At 37.8% G+C, this 15,199-nt stretch overlaps 1 protein-coding gene across 7 annotated transcripts in view; it reads right to left on the minus strand.

The window, feature by feature from the left end:
* The window catches only part of LOC138715323 (serine-rich adhesin for platelets-like), a 1,148,033-nt gene that overhangs the window by 195,751 nt on the left and 937,083 nt on the right, over positions 1-15,199 (minus strand). For all 7 annotated transcript variants that reach the window (XM_069848108.1, XM_069848110.1, XM_069848109.1 and 4 more), the window contains one exon: positions 7,174-7,359. In XM_069848108.1, coding sequence (XP_069704209.1) covers positions 7,174-7,359 — 186 coding nt within the window. The remainder of the gene's footprint in view (positions 1-7,173; positions 7,360-15,199) is intronic.

Below are 15,199 nucleotides of genomic sequence, written 5' to 3' on the forward strand. Positions count from 1 at the left end.
TTCATCCAAATTAAGTGAAATTTTGGCTTCGGACTCTTGTAAGTTTATATTAAATAAATACTGACATATGTGTTTGAAATTATTTAATTACAAGTGTTAAAAAAATAATAAGCATTGGTACATAGTTGTATTGTGAGTTGCCCAACTATGGTCCACTCATATATTCATGCTTGAAAGCATGAATGGACGATAGCTGGAGCTGTAATTATTCGTAAATCAATACACTGAGTTTCTAATTTAAGGGTAGAAACATAATCTAGCACAGAAATATTAAAAATAAATTAAAAGTACATGGTTTCTTTTTATTAGTACCATTACATAAACACTCAATACACAATTGAAATCTGAAAGTGATTTTTCTGCAATAATGAACAACTACACTCACCGGCAAAAAAACCGGGCCACCTAAAGTTTCTCAATTTTTTATGAGGTGAGAATCAGAAAATCCTTTATGAAAAATGATGAAAACATTGCTTCCCAGAAAAAAAAACTTATTCATTATCATTTGCGCTATTATTTTCAACGCCAAACAATGGATATAATTAAAAGATGTAAAAACTTACAAATTATATCAATTTTCCTCCAAATGTTCAACTGATTTTGTGGAGACCCAGATGTTGGTAATAGCGGGTATTACCTCCCCGTGACTGTATGACTGTTACCATTCGCCGATTCAACCCTTCGATCAGATTATGGATGTCAGTCTGGTCGATTCTATTCCATTCTTTACTTAGAACATTTCGGAGCTGCTGTTAGTTGCTGTGAGGAGTTAGGCGACTTCTAACTCGCTTCCCTAGCATACCTCACACATGTTCAATAGGGTTTATATCAGGACTTCTTTGGAGCAGTCAAAGCACCTCCATTAATGAAAACAAGTTCTGTGTGTGCTTCATACGAAATGCCACCCCATACCATTACTGATCCACCTTGGAAACTGACACCTGAACTTAAGGAACATGAAGAAAAACGTTCTCCTTCTCTTCTCCACACTCTTTCACGTCCATCTGTAAACTAAATCTCGATTCATCTATGAAGAGCACTCGTCGCCACTGCCCCAGGTTCCAATTAGCATGATTGTGAGCAAAACGTAATCGTTGAACATGATGTTGCTGGAGCAATTCTGGGCCTTTAGATGGTCTTCTGGAATCAGCCCACATTCATCCAGACGTCCTCTTACAGTTCTCTCACTCACGTTAACTTGTCTTACATTCTGGAAGGCTCTTCTGGTCTCAATAGCTGTGGAATGGCGATTTCTTAATGTGTTTAGGATAATAAAATGGTCACGAGCCGAAGTTACTCGTTTTCTCCCTGAACCGGGTCTCCTGGAATAACCTCCTGTCTCTCTGAAGCAGAGGTCTCCAAAAAGCGTATCGTCATTCGTGCTCTCGATGCTGTCCGCCGAACACAGTGTGCTGTAAGTCTAGAGAAGGGAAAGAGACTCGTACCTTAACAGATGGGAGCGATCAGTGGGGATCGCGGCAACAGTCTGCTTATGTTTACAAATAATAACATCAAAAGAATAAGAAATATGATACGTTTGCATATTATTTTGACATATATGAAGCTGGAGCCCCGTCTGTTGCTACTGACACAAGCCATTGCAAATTCAACCTCTTCTGTTCTATGGAGCCTTTCAGTGCCTGGAAAAGATCTTCTCCAGTTGTATTTTGTAATTACATCTAGAAGACATTCAGACACAGTAAAATGTTCATTAACTCCTCGGATGAAAATGGATAGGTGAGCTTTGTCATTTTTATCTATGCTTTCGTCCAATGCAAGTATGCTACAAACTGGTTAATTGTGGTTTCGAATTCAGATTCAATTACATTAACAATCTTGAAATTCCTTCTCTGAACTGTAATTGGAAACAATTTAATTTTCTTAAACTTTGACTTTGTTCTGGACACAGAATTTAGTAACATCCTGTATGCACGATTTTATAAATGATGCTTCTGTAATGTTAAATGGTGTTTTAGAATATACTGAGATACCGTATTTGCAGAAATATATAATCACATTGTTCACATTTTATTGAAACAAATATTTCAAAATGAAATACAACTATGGTCCACGAAAAATTGTGGTACATAGTTGAGGACTGACTTCTAGCCTTGAGGTTAAACATTTTTCACGCAGGGTCCTTAACCTCTGTCAGTGTAATTATTACGTGAAAGTAAACATCATATAGCCAGGTTTAATTGTACAAAGTATCATATATCTATAACGTACCAGTTCTACAGAGGAGATCTTAATAAAACAGATAATCACAAACTGAATGATTTCGTGTCTTCACACATTCAATAGAACGATGCACACTGACCTTGTTAAGCATCCATATCATTGACACGTGTAATGGTAGATAGAAGCATCTATGGGAAACATAATCCCATCACAGTGGCGCCTTAAATGGCAAACACCCAACTCTTGAGGGACTAAGTAGTACATAATGCGTTTTGGACCATAGTTGGGTGCCTGGACCATAGTTGTGGGACATTACGGTAGGTTATTTGTATGTTCTGTGAATAAACTTATCAAGTATGGTATGTAAAGTTAGAAACAAAACCTATTCTATTATCTTTCCACGTATTTCAATATTGACTCGTGAGGCAGAGATTTCCATATAGTACATATTTCTTATTTTGTGTACTGTAGGTAAAATGCCGTAATTTTTAGGGCATAAAAAGATACCAGATGATAGAGAACATTGAAATATATGGCTCGTATGCGGAGACTAAGAGGGAGGTAGAACATAGGAAAGATTCAAGAATGCTTGGTTTGCAGTCAAAGACCTGACTTGGACAGAAAAATATGAATGAATGAATGAATGAATGAATGAATGAATGAATAAATGAATACAGATTTTGCTAAAGGTGCCTGAGTGTCCGCATATACTCGTAAAATTCTTTCGATGCACTTGTTTCTATTTAACTGAATTCTACTATATACACAATTCATTCACTCTCTCCTACCCATCTATCCACCCAAAATTAATAAACCATTTATTCACTAATACATAGGTATAGTCCATCCATCCATCCATCCATCCACCCAAAGGTGCCTGCTAAAGGTGCCTGATTATCCGATTATACTCGTAAAATTCTTTCGATGCACTTGTTTCTATTTAACTGAATTCTACTATATACACAATTCATTCACTCTCTCCTACCCATCTATCCACCCAAAATTAATAAACCATTCACTAATACATAGGTATACTCCATCCATCCATCCATCCATCCATCCATCCATCCATCCATCCATCCATCCATCCATCCATCCATCCAAAGGTGCCTGCTAAAGGTGCCTGATTATCCGATTATACTCGTAAAATTCTTTCGATGCACTTGTTTCTATTTAACTGAATTCTACTATATACACAATTCATTCACTCTCTCCTACCCATCTATCCACCCAAAATTAATAAACCATTCACTAATACATAGGTATACTCCATCCATCCATCCATCCATCCATCCATCCACCCATCCATCCATCCATCCATCCAAAGGTGCCTGCTAAAGGTGCCTGATTGTCCGCATATACTCGTAAAATTCTTTCGATGCACTTGTTTCTATTTAACTGAATTCTACTATATACACAATTCATTCACTCTCTCCTACCCATCTATCCACCCAAAATTAATAAACCATTCACTAATACATAGGTATACTCCATCCATCCATCCATCCATCCATGCATCCATCCATCCATCCATCCATCCATCCATCCATCCATCCATCCACCCACCCAACCCACCCATCCATCCATCCATCCATACTCATATACCCAAAGAAAGATAGCAGCAGCAAAATGCTTGTTCAATATTTCCTCTTGAGCTTAGCGACGGCGGAGTACGACGGCAGTGATTCAAGTCGAAATGAGACACAAAGTCAATGTGAATGACGTTATTACTAAGGATAATTGCTTCTCCTCGCCATTTCAGAAAGAGAAGAATCGTGTCTAATTGTTTGGAAACTGCTACTCAGTAATCTCTGTCCCCCTCTCTTCGCTTAATCGTGGTCTAGAATTGTTTCAAAAGACAGAAGTCTTGTGTGCTATTTATATGGGTGCATTCTGTCATAAAAAGAAAGTCAAGGATTTGTCCCGAAATGCCATGGTGGCGTACTGTATTATCTCTTTATCGTGGCACTAAGATAAAGTGAAAAGTTCAATTATAAACTAGCTATAATAATTTTGTCTATTTCGAGAGTTTTCATTTCATACGAAGATATATCATAAACCCATATTAGAACTGGAGAACACATGAAAGACTCTATAAAATTATATTTTCCTCTTCATTAAACGTAAATAATAATAATAATAATAATAATAATAATAATAATAATAATAATAATAACAATAATAATAATAATAATAATAATAATAATAATAATAATAATAATGTCAGCACTTAATTCTGTTAAATTGATCCACTCTGAGTTTCATACTGATTTAAATCAGTTGATTTTTATAATATAAATCACTATTTTAAATTATAGTTATTTATGGCACTTGTGAGGTAAGTGCATCTTTATTGCGCGAGTGGAAAGATTTAAGCACGAGGCGTTAGCCGAGTGCTTAAATTACACGAGCGCAATAAAGATCACGCTCACAAGTACCATACGTAATTTTATCCATGACCATAACGAAAAATTATGTTTTATAAAAGAAAATATGTTGAAAATAATTCCTTATATAATCACATATCACGGTATGGATTTTAGAATCGATACGTGTACTAGCTAGGTCATGATGTAGGAGGCCATGATTAGTGAGGAATGGTATCTAAGGCGTTGGATAAATAACAAATTATAATTAATTATATAATAATTAATATATATATATATATATATTTCTCATTTTAAACATGTATTTTCATCTTTCTGAAGTTTCAGGGATTATTTAGAAGTGTTCACGGGACTAATGTGATTAAAATAATTTCACATTTTACTTCTGTAAACTTAAGAGGAATATTAAAATATAATTAATCATTGTGTCTGTTTAGTTCAGTTGACTAACGCGTGTTGTTATAAAATTATAAAATCCTAAAATCCTATAAACCCAACTTCGCAGGTTCAAGTCTCCTCGCTTCCCAAAAGGTAAATTATTACTAATTAAAAAAAAAATACATATTAGATATGGATGCAATGCATAAATTACGACGTAGTAGATAGAGAAAAGAGAAGGAGATTCAGTGTATTGTAAATTTATTTCAACTCAACAATAGGATTTTATTCTTCCAACAATAATTCCTTCCTACAATTCACCTTAAACGCTCTCGTCAACAATAGGATTTTCACTCAACACAGTATTTGTTATAGCACTCCACTGACGGCAATGACAATTTACTTGGACTATTACGAACAACAATGAACTGTTAATCTTAACTAATATTTACAAAGCACTATTTACAAATCAGAACTATCAGTTCTCAGTTCACAGTTCTTCTAGCTCAGTCACTCGAGTTCACAGTATCTCGAACCACAGACCTTCAGAGACAGTCCACTGTACTCGAACTCAGGTCCCTCCAACTGCGGTCCACTGCACTCGAACTCAGGTCCCTCCAACTGCGGTCCACTGCACTCGAACTCAGGCCTTCGGATGCTGACACAATTGCGGACGCACATTCGAGTCGAACTCCGATACACAAGACTGGCTTGCTCTGTTCACTGGCTTACTGACTGAACTAATCATGAATGACACACACACTCTTCGCGTCCGTAATTTATAACCACAGCAATGTAACCGAGAAACTTCGAATTCGCGATTTTTCCACTTCGACGGGCTTCTGGAAGAGTCGGGAAGGTCCGTTCCCCCTTCACTCCGTAAGCAGCAGCTGCGGCCGCAGCCTCCCCTCGCGAGTAGGCCCTTTCCCCTCTCTTCTCTCCGCCGCGCGCCGTCCCACAGTGCTCCGTGGAGCCGTGTCGGCTCACGCGCGATCTGCTCTCTTGCGGGACGCAGGTCGTGAGTTCGAATTTCACGTCGCTGTCACAGTATGTATATTTAAGAAATGGTAATAAAGAAGTAGAGGTAGTGACATCTAGTAACTAATATATTAACTTCTTGAGTAATAGTTCAATGGAAAAATATACGTGTGTGCCCGGGTACTAGGAAAATACTAATGAACTGTGAGATAAAGTTCAAACTGTGAGGTAAAGTCTTTATCTCACTAGCGAAATAAAGTAATGTTGAATAAAAGCCTACTTTACAAACGCAAAAGTATTTAGTAAAGGCATGTTTTTCGTTATGGTCATGGATAAAATATATTTATAATGAAATCACTAAACTGTTTTATTTAAATAATGTTTATTATTAATTATTTAAGTAATGATTTACGAACACATTCTACATGTAAACAATATTATCATACCCATTAGTTAAATAATTAATTGCAATTGAAATTCGAACTGCTCTTTCTTTTTAGTTTGTTTTATGTAATTGTTGAATTAACATGTAGTAGTAAAAAAACTTGCTAACAGAAAAGTCACTTCATTGAGTGTGTTGAGCTGTTCTACTTGTAAAACTGTAGCAAGAAGGTTGCTGTTAACTTACAATGAGTAATTGAGGCCGAAAACTTGATCTAGTATGGAGAGAATTTAAGAAAGCTTTTCATTTAAAGTGAAAACGGTATGAAAACTAAATGCAAATCATGCGGTTTAGAAATGCAGGGATGAGTTCTTACACTGAAGTTACGTATTCAGAAATATAACAGCATGAAAGATAAATCAAGAAAAAATGAGGATATTGTAGCTTCTAACAATAAAGATCAAAATTTAGAGACAAGTTCAGTAGTTACACCTTCAGTATCGAAACAAAAGAGATTATTAGTTACGGATAAGCTATCCACTGAGAGACCATCTCTGAAAATTAAGCGAATGTAGAAAAAAGGTATGGTGTATTAGTTCCCCTTTGCAACTGAACCTTGATAAAGGCGACTGTGAACTACAGAAAAATTGCGAAATTTTGACAAGAGAAATGAGGTGTCCCTGAGATAACTTAACCCAACATTGTATTTATCCACTTCAGCTTCAAGGAAATCGAACTCATAGCTCAGAATGGACAACCGATTTTATAGCCGTTCGGCTAGAAGCGTGCCTTTGCAAGTTATTAGAAAACTATTTTCAACGAAATCGTTGCAATATTCCGATGTTGACGAGATGTTGGATGGCTTACCTTCACGGAGTCAGTCTCGGAGCGATCCATGACCTGCAGGATGAGTGCAGCTAGCATGTTGAAGCCCTGACAATAGCCAACAGCCTTGTTCCACCTCGCGTATGCCAGGAGTACTCGTTTCAAGAGAGCCTGATTTTCCTCAGCTGCAGCCCCGCAAAACAGCGAGCAGCCGGTGCGATGCAGATCCTGTCAAGCAAGATATACGAATTTGATAAGTAGCCCCTATTACCTTCCCAACATAAAAGTTCCTAAAAAGATTTATAAGGGTATGACTTTCCTCAAATGCAGTACTGCAGAACAAGCAGCCGGTGAGGTGCAGATCTTGACAATAAAGACACATGCCATATTACCCTACCAACGTAACATTGCCAAGAACGATATACAAGGACCAGAATTTCCTCAGATGCAGCTCCGTAGAACAGCGAGTAGCAATCCAGGTCCTGTTACAGGTATACGAGTTAGACCACTTGTTGGTACTGCGCAGGATTTGGTGGAGGGGATTAATTGTGTTCGAGAGTCGTTCAGTGACAGACCGTCTGGAATGAAGTGTATTTTACACATTTGTGATTCTGAGTGATTTTATAAATCACTCCATATTAATCTACCTCGTATCTCTTTGTATAGGCCAGGGCTGGACACCGGGAGAGAATCCAAACTCTAAACGAGGACACAATATTATCCGTCATGGTATCAACGCTGCGCGGTGTTCGGCGGGGAAGAAAGGAGTTGAAGAGAAGTCATACGGCTCCCCGTGGGAGAGTAGAATTCGCTCTTGGTGTCCAGCCCTGGTATAGGGTAAAGGTTGGTAATACTGTCATACGAGTAATATTTTGACAGTTCTTTTTGAGAGTTTATATCAATTTTACTGAGCGAGAGAAGGACCAGTTTTGTGCAGCAACTTGTCCAGGAACATTCCCTTAATATGTTGACGCAAAAAACCGATCTTCCTCTTGCTCAGTAAAATTGTAATAAATTTTCAAAAAGAACTGTCACACTATTACTCATATCACAATATTACCAATCTTTATCCACCGTGTAGTATTTTCAATTGGCAATTTCCTTTGGACATCTTGATCTTAAAACTTTTTTTTATAATACGTAATTGCCTTTCATCTGTTAAAAAATTCCTTTTAACTCTTTTGAAAACTAAGTTATGGAAAAGTATTAGTCATATCTCTTTTTATAAGGTAGGCATCTCTTAGTTCTCCAGGTCTCCAAAGTTCGCTACTCATCATTTTCGTTACGATACGATATTTGGCCAAAAGTTGGTAGCAGTAACTTGATGCATGATGCGTTAGAACTGCGTTGAATACGCAAGGTGCGTTACCAGTATTTCTTGCTATGAGAGAGTCGACATATTATGTTAACTGTAGTTGCCGGTATAAGATTTGTTTCGTAAGTACCCGTTTCATCCAACGGAATAAGTAGGCCTAATGCATTTAAAGAGTGTAATATATTTTTAAAGCCTATTTTGTGTACATTCTGCCTGTATTTTTAGAATTGCATTTACTTTAATGAAGTTGCACAACGCAGAACTCCACGCTTTGTATTCTTCACCTGACATAATTAGGAACATTAAATACAGACGTTTGAGATGGGCAGGGCATGTGGCACATATGGGCGAGTTCAGAAATGCTTATAGAGTGTTAGTTGGGAGGCCGAAGGGAAAAAGACCTTTGGGGAGGCCGAGGCGTAGATCGGAGAATAATATTAAAATGGATTTGAGGGACGTGGTATATGATGATAGAGACTGGATTAATCTTGCACAGGATAGGGACCGATGGCGGGCTTATGTGAGGGCGGCAATGAACCTGCGGGTTCCGTAAAAGCCATTTGTAAGTAAGTATAGTGATGTCCTACTTTATGAGATGATGATGATGATGATGATTATTATTATTATTATTATTATTATTATTATTATTATTATTATTATTATTATTATTATTATTATTAAATGTTGGAACTGTTCTTAAGTTCGCCACTGCACATTCTTCCATATGGCCAACTTAGGATCACTCGTTGCTACTTCTCTGAGATCGTTTTGAACAGTTGGCAGTTTAAATAACTGATTACATTTTAACTTTAGTGTTTAAATTAATAATATTTTAGATATTTTATAGCTGAAACAGTACTAAAATTGTTAATTTTTAATAGGTTATTTTAGGGACGCTTTATCAACATCTTCGGTTATTTAGCGTCTGAATGAGATGAAGGTGATAATACCGATGAAATGAGTCCGGGGTCCAGCACCGAAAGTTACTCAGCATTTGCTCATATTGGGTTGAGGGTAAACCCCGGAAAAAACCTCAACTAGGTAACTTTCCCCGACCGGGAATCGAACCCGGGCCACTTGATTTCGCAGCCAGACGCGCTGACCGTTACTCCACAGGTGTGGACAAAATTGTTAATCCTGTGTTAATTTATTAATGACAAAACTTTAAATAATTGATTAAATGGCGATCATACTCGTGTTAATTATGTAAGCATGTGCGGCTTACAGCTGTTTCGGTGCTACTTGACACCATCCTCAGAGCCTTCTGTGTCTCGGCGTCATCTCAACTTCGCTGCCTGTTGTGTGGGTGCGTTCGTGCGATGAAGAGTTGAGTCAAATAGTGTGTTCTGAAATTGATCTGCGTGTTGAGAATTTGATTAGGGTGTGTTTTAGTGTGTCTGTATATTTCATATTGTTCTAGTGTGTTGAGTTTTTGGTTTTTGGGTTGTATGTGTAGGATTTCCACGTCTATAGTACCGAAACAGCTGTAAGCTGCACATGCTTACATAATTAACACGAGTAAGATCGCCAATTAATCATTTATATTCAAGTGTTAAAAGTAGTGTACGAACGATTCAACATGGACAAAACTTTGTTTAATTCCTACTATTACCTTCTTTGCATTAAAATATATTACATCTGTACTCTGAGGATATTTAAATATATTTTGAATTTACAACAGACACGCAAGTGGCGAACTTAGGGAACACATGCGTCCTAACTTCGCCAGTTGCATCTCCCCGTCTCTTTTGTTTTTGTACCAGAAGAAATACCTTATTCTTTACGAAATTTTTATTTAAGATGCTCTTTAGTATAAATATTGAAACACAATATTTTATACTTAAAAATAATGACCATCTTCAATTTAAAAATAAATTGGCTTAAGGTGACGAACTTAGAGAGGCTTACTTTATACTTAATACTTCCTTATTTGTAATTAAATCTAAGGTAAGATGTAAGAATGAATAATAAACCTAGTGTTGCTGGCGGTGCTAGAGCAAGTTATTTGTAATGCTGAAAAATATTTGCAAGAATAAAAGGAATTTACTAAAGATTATTATTTTTTTGGTCCTACAGAATATATCTGTTATGGTAACAATTAATATTAGAGGAGAAAAATTCGCTCCGGCACCGGGGAACGAACCCGGATTCTTGGTTCTACATACCAAGCGCTCTCACCATTGAGCTATGCCGAAGTCCAATCCACAACTCCTCCAGTGTTTTTCCTTTTGTGGCCTGACTTCAAGTTGGGCATATATATATATATATATATATATATATATATGTTGACATTTTATTAAGTCAACTGCCATTATACAAGGAGCGCCCTCAGTGACTTGGTGGCCGGGATTCCACAGTAATGTGCACAGTAATCTGTACAAAAATATGCACTGTTGCTAGAAGAATTTACTAAAAATTATTATTTTTGGTCCTACAGAATATATCTGTTATGGTAACAATTAATATTAGACAAGAATTAATTGTTACCATAACATATATTCTGTAGGACCAAAAAATTAAAAATCTTTAGTAAATTCTCCTAGGAACAGTGCATATTTCCGTACAGATTACTGTGTACATTACAGTGGAATCCCGGCCACCAAGTCACTCAACCGAGTGCGGTCCTTGTATAATGGCAATTGACTTAATAAAATGTCAACATACAGGCCCAACTTGGAGTCAGGGGAAAACACTGGAGGAGGGGAGTTCCATCCGGTACTGTGGATTGGACTTCTGCATAGCTCAATGGTGAGAGTGCTTGGTACATAAAACAAAAGAACCAAGGATCCGGTTTCGATCCCCGGCGCCGGAGCGAATTTTTCTCCTCTAATATTAAATATTAAGAATAGAAGGGTTTAATTTGAAATATATGATTAAATCGACAAGTAAAGCTTCGGGAGTTTGTATCAGCTGGGTGATGACAATATTAGAGGAACTATTGGTCAGGTCAAATTTTCAATCCCGAAAGGGAAGTTTGAAGAGAGATAGAAGAACGTGGAGATCGATCACTTTAATTATGAGGTTGTTAGAAGGAAAAGGCATGAGTATTACTGTATACACTGTCTCCGCGAAATGTTTAAGCCATTCGTCTTTCTCATATAATTTCTATGCATAATGATAGGATTTTCTTCATGTCTTCATCAAAGCATTTCACTAATTTGATGGGGATTTCATCAACTCCTGTTGTTTTCCCATTCTTCATTTCCCTAAGCCAGTGATCATCAACTCAGCGGACAGCGGACACGGGCGCTCATTACTGCTCATGTGAAGGGCAAGCGGCCAATCTCTCATCCTCGGCATTATGCAACCCTATCTCCCGTCAGTAGCGACTAGTAATGGGAGCATTAGAATAAAAAAATACGAATTATTCGATTCTTGTAAATTCTCGAGATATGCTGTGTCTCGAATCGCGAACAAATATTCGAATAATTTGTTCAGATGGTAGATGCTGCGAGAAGTGAAGAATGAGAACACTGATTGCTCATCAATCGTATATACGTACATTCGGCTACACTCGCCCACAAACATGAGATAGATGCGTGCACTAAAGACTTGCTCCAGATCGTCTCTCTCTGTCTCACCTCTCTCCTGTTTCCTTCTCTAGTCTAATTACGGAACGCAGGAATAAACAACTTCATCGAAATTTGCAGATACCAGAATGTGATTACAATTAAAACATGTAAACTTCTGTGCTTGCACAATACACTGTTGACACTTATCGTTATCGCTGTCATGCTGGATGTTGGATAAGGGAACCGAGAACCTACCGGTAAGCAATCAAATCGTTATTCGAATGTCGAAAGTATTCGAGAACTTTTATCGAATAAATTATTCGATCCTTAATATTATTCGATTCTGTCCATCACTAGCAGCGACTCTTGGCAGAAGCTAGCTGCAATGTTGAATAGAAGTAGTAACTTATGTCTCAACGATCGTCTCTCCTTCGGGAGGAATTTCATTCACAATTTCGAGTATGGGTTCAGATTTCAAGATTTTCAAAGCCTAAAGCTGGGAAAAGTCGTTCTTTTTTTCGGAACTTTTACGAGTGCTCCGGTTCCAAGAAAGTATTAGTTCCAAAGAAAAGTTCCGAAATAACAGGAAGCGTCTGATATAACGTAATAATCACCAAAATATCATGTTTCGGAACCAGTTCCGTTTCCAAAAATCTTAGACCATAATGCAATTCCAACCACGACAGCTTTTACAGTCAGATGAAAGTGCAGTAATTTATACAAACTGAAAACATCGAAATGCTTTTATCATTCCTTCTGCTAAATAAAAGATATTATTACTACATGATATTAGTCTCCATTAAAGCTTCATTATTTTATTTGTAATAAACATTGAATTTGGTTGAGCTACATTTGCAATGTTATGTTACCATATACAAATTTTATAACACAATACAATGCGCTATATAAATGTGTATAACTTTTACTTCATTGAATATAATAAAACAATGACTTTAGAATAATGATAGGCACAACCTCACAATTTGATTTTTTATATTTTTGTTGGTATATTAATAGGAAACAATGTAACTGAAGCTGATTGCTCAATCAGACTGATTGCTTAATATTGAAACGCGCCCTGAAAATGCATTGGAATTAAACATTTCGCGCTCCCCCCATAATACTCATCAATGAAGGAACTAGTGTACACTTAACGGCAAAAAGAATAGGCCGACTCTTGGTCGATAGAAATGCTAAGTTCTATTGCGCGGTTCACTCGTGTAAGTGCAGTGCGTTTACTGCACTTCAAGGCATTGCTGTGCTGTCTCTTCATTGAAAGTCGTCCGTCTACAATGTAATCAACCTTACGAGCTGTGTGTGGCCCAATGGTAAGATGTCTGATATCCGTACCAGAGGTTGTCATTTCGCTTTCCGGTACGGTGAAATTATTTTTTTTTACTTCAGTTTTTAATTAATTTATTGGTTTAAATGTAAAATGGCATTTGTTCATTAACTTCGTTATGCCTGCCTTGTAAAAATATTATTGCTCATCATCTGTGGGCTATTAATACGCGAGACCTGGCCTATATAAACAAAAATACTTGTTTCACATCCTAAAAAATCGGACGCATATCAAACATAAATAAACAAATAAACAAAAACAAACAATTTGTTAATATATTAACAAAAAAAGGCCTGTAGTGGGGACTAGTATCTCGTCCACAAACCACCTGCATCAACGATTGCCCTCATTCTGCGCGGGATGCAGTCCACAAGATTATGGAACAGGTCTAAATTTATGGCCACCTTCTACTACGCATCTAGAGCTCTGTCCCACAATTAGTCAGCTGTTCGAACGGGTGGTTGTTTTCCCAATTAGAGCGTAGCCTAGAGCGTAGACTGTAGCCAACAAATTTTCAATCGGATTCATATCTGGTGACTTTGGAGGCCAGTCGACCAGGTCGACATCAAGGCCTCCTCGTAAACCATCGTTGAATCCGGTTGGCGGTATGTACCGGGTGATTATCCTGCTGGAAGAAAAGTGTTCCTTCTGGATATCGTTCTCGGGCGGAAGGGATCATTACATTTCCCAAAATGTGTTCGTAGACTTCTGCCGTAAACCGACCGTGGATGCGTTCCACAAGTCCTGCCCCATCGTATGACATCCACCCCCAACACGGGACGCTCACGCGACCCGACCTGTTAAGTCGTCTCACGAAGCGTAAATCGTATCGGTGGCCATCCATATAATAAACTAGGGTAAGACCATCGTTGCTACTGGATACAATTACCTCGTCGGAGAAAATGACATTTCTCCAATCGAAGTTCTGTCGCTAGACGGTCGAAGGCATGCTCCGTCGTCAAATATTCTCTCATCACAGCTCGACAACACTGTATGCCACGCTCTCTAAAACGTCTCACGGTGTGTGGGGAACATGGAAAGTTGGACGCCATCTTAAGTTGAGAGCCAGTTCTAAAGGGGTGGTTCTCAACTTCTCTCAATAACATGGTGTCCTCTCCCCTTGTAGAGATGCGCGGCCGACCAGGAATGGGGCGATTCACAACTTCACTATTCTCGATAAAAAATTTAGCCCACTGCTTTTTAGTTGACAATGGAACTCCAATCTCTCTGGCAGCCATCTACGCAGCATAACTTACGCGAACCAGGGCTATGACTTGTTGACAGAGTTGTTGTCTCTCTGCCATCTTCAAGCGTAATGTTGAGACAGAACGTTCTATTAACAGACAGAAGTATTGCTTGGAAGAGAGAGGGAGGTTTATTATTCATTGGAGTTTGGGCATATTCTAAGAGATGTCGCCACATAAATATAGTTTTGCGAGACATATATGTTGGCAAATTTGCAATTAAAAAAAGAAGACTGTGGGAGATTCGAACCTTGAGCTACTACTATTAACTCATTCAATAGACCAATGCCATAACGACTTACACTACTGAGACTGTTAATATCGTTTCAGCATAATACGTTGTGTTCCTGTTCATATTCGCTTCGGTTGATTTTGTATTAAGCCCTTTTTATTATTTCACTCTTCAGAGGCCCAGATGTATCTATTATCAACCCTCAATTCGATTTTATAACATATTTTAGACTCTTAAACAAAATACAGCAAATTTAAATGGTTTAATTATGTGTTACCTGGTGAACTACGGCTTTGACGAGACGAGGATGCGCAATGTCATGTATCTGGAACTTGAAAATTGTCAGCGGCCCATTCTTTTTGTCGTTAAGTGTACATCCAAGGAGACACTTTGGCTGGAACTGTTATGGTCTCTGAGAAAGTA

Source organism: Periplaneta americana, chromosome 15 (assembly GCF_040183065.1).
Source record: "Periplaneta americana isolate PAMFEO1 chromosome 15, P.americana_PAMFEO1_priV1, whole genome shotgun sequence".
NCBI lineage: Eukaryota > Metazoa > Arthropoda > Insecta > Blattodea > Blattidae > Periplaneta > Periplaneta americana.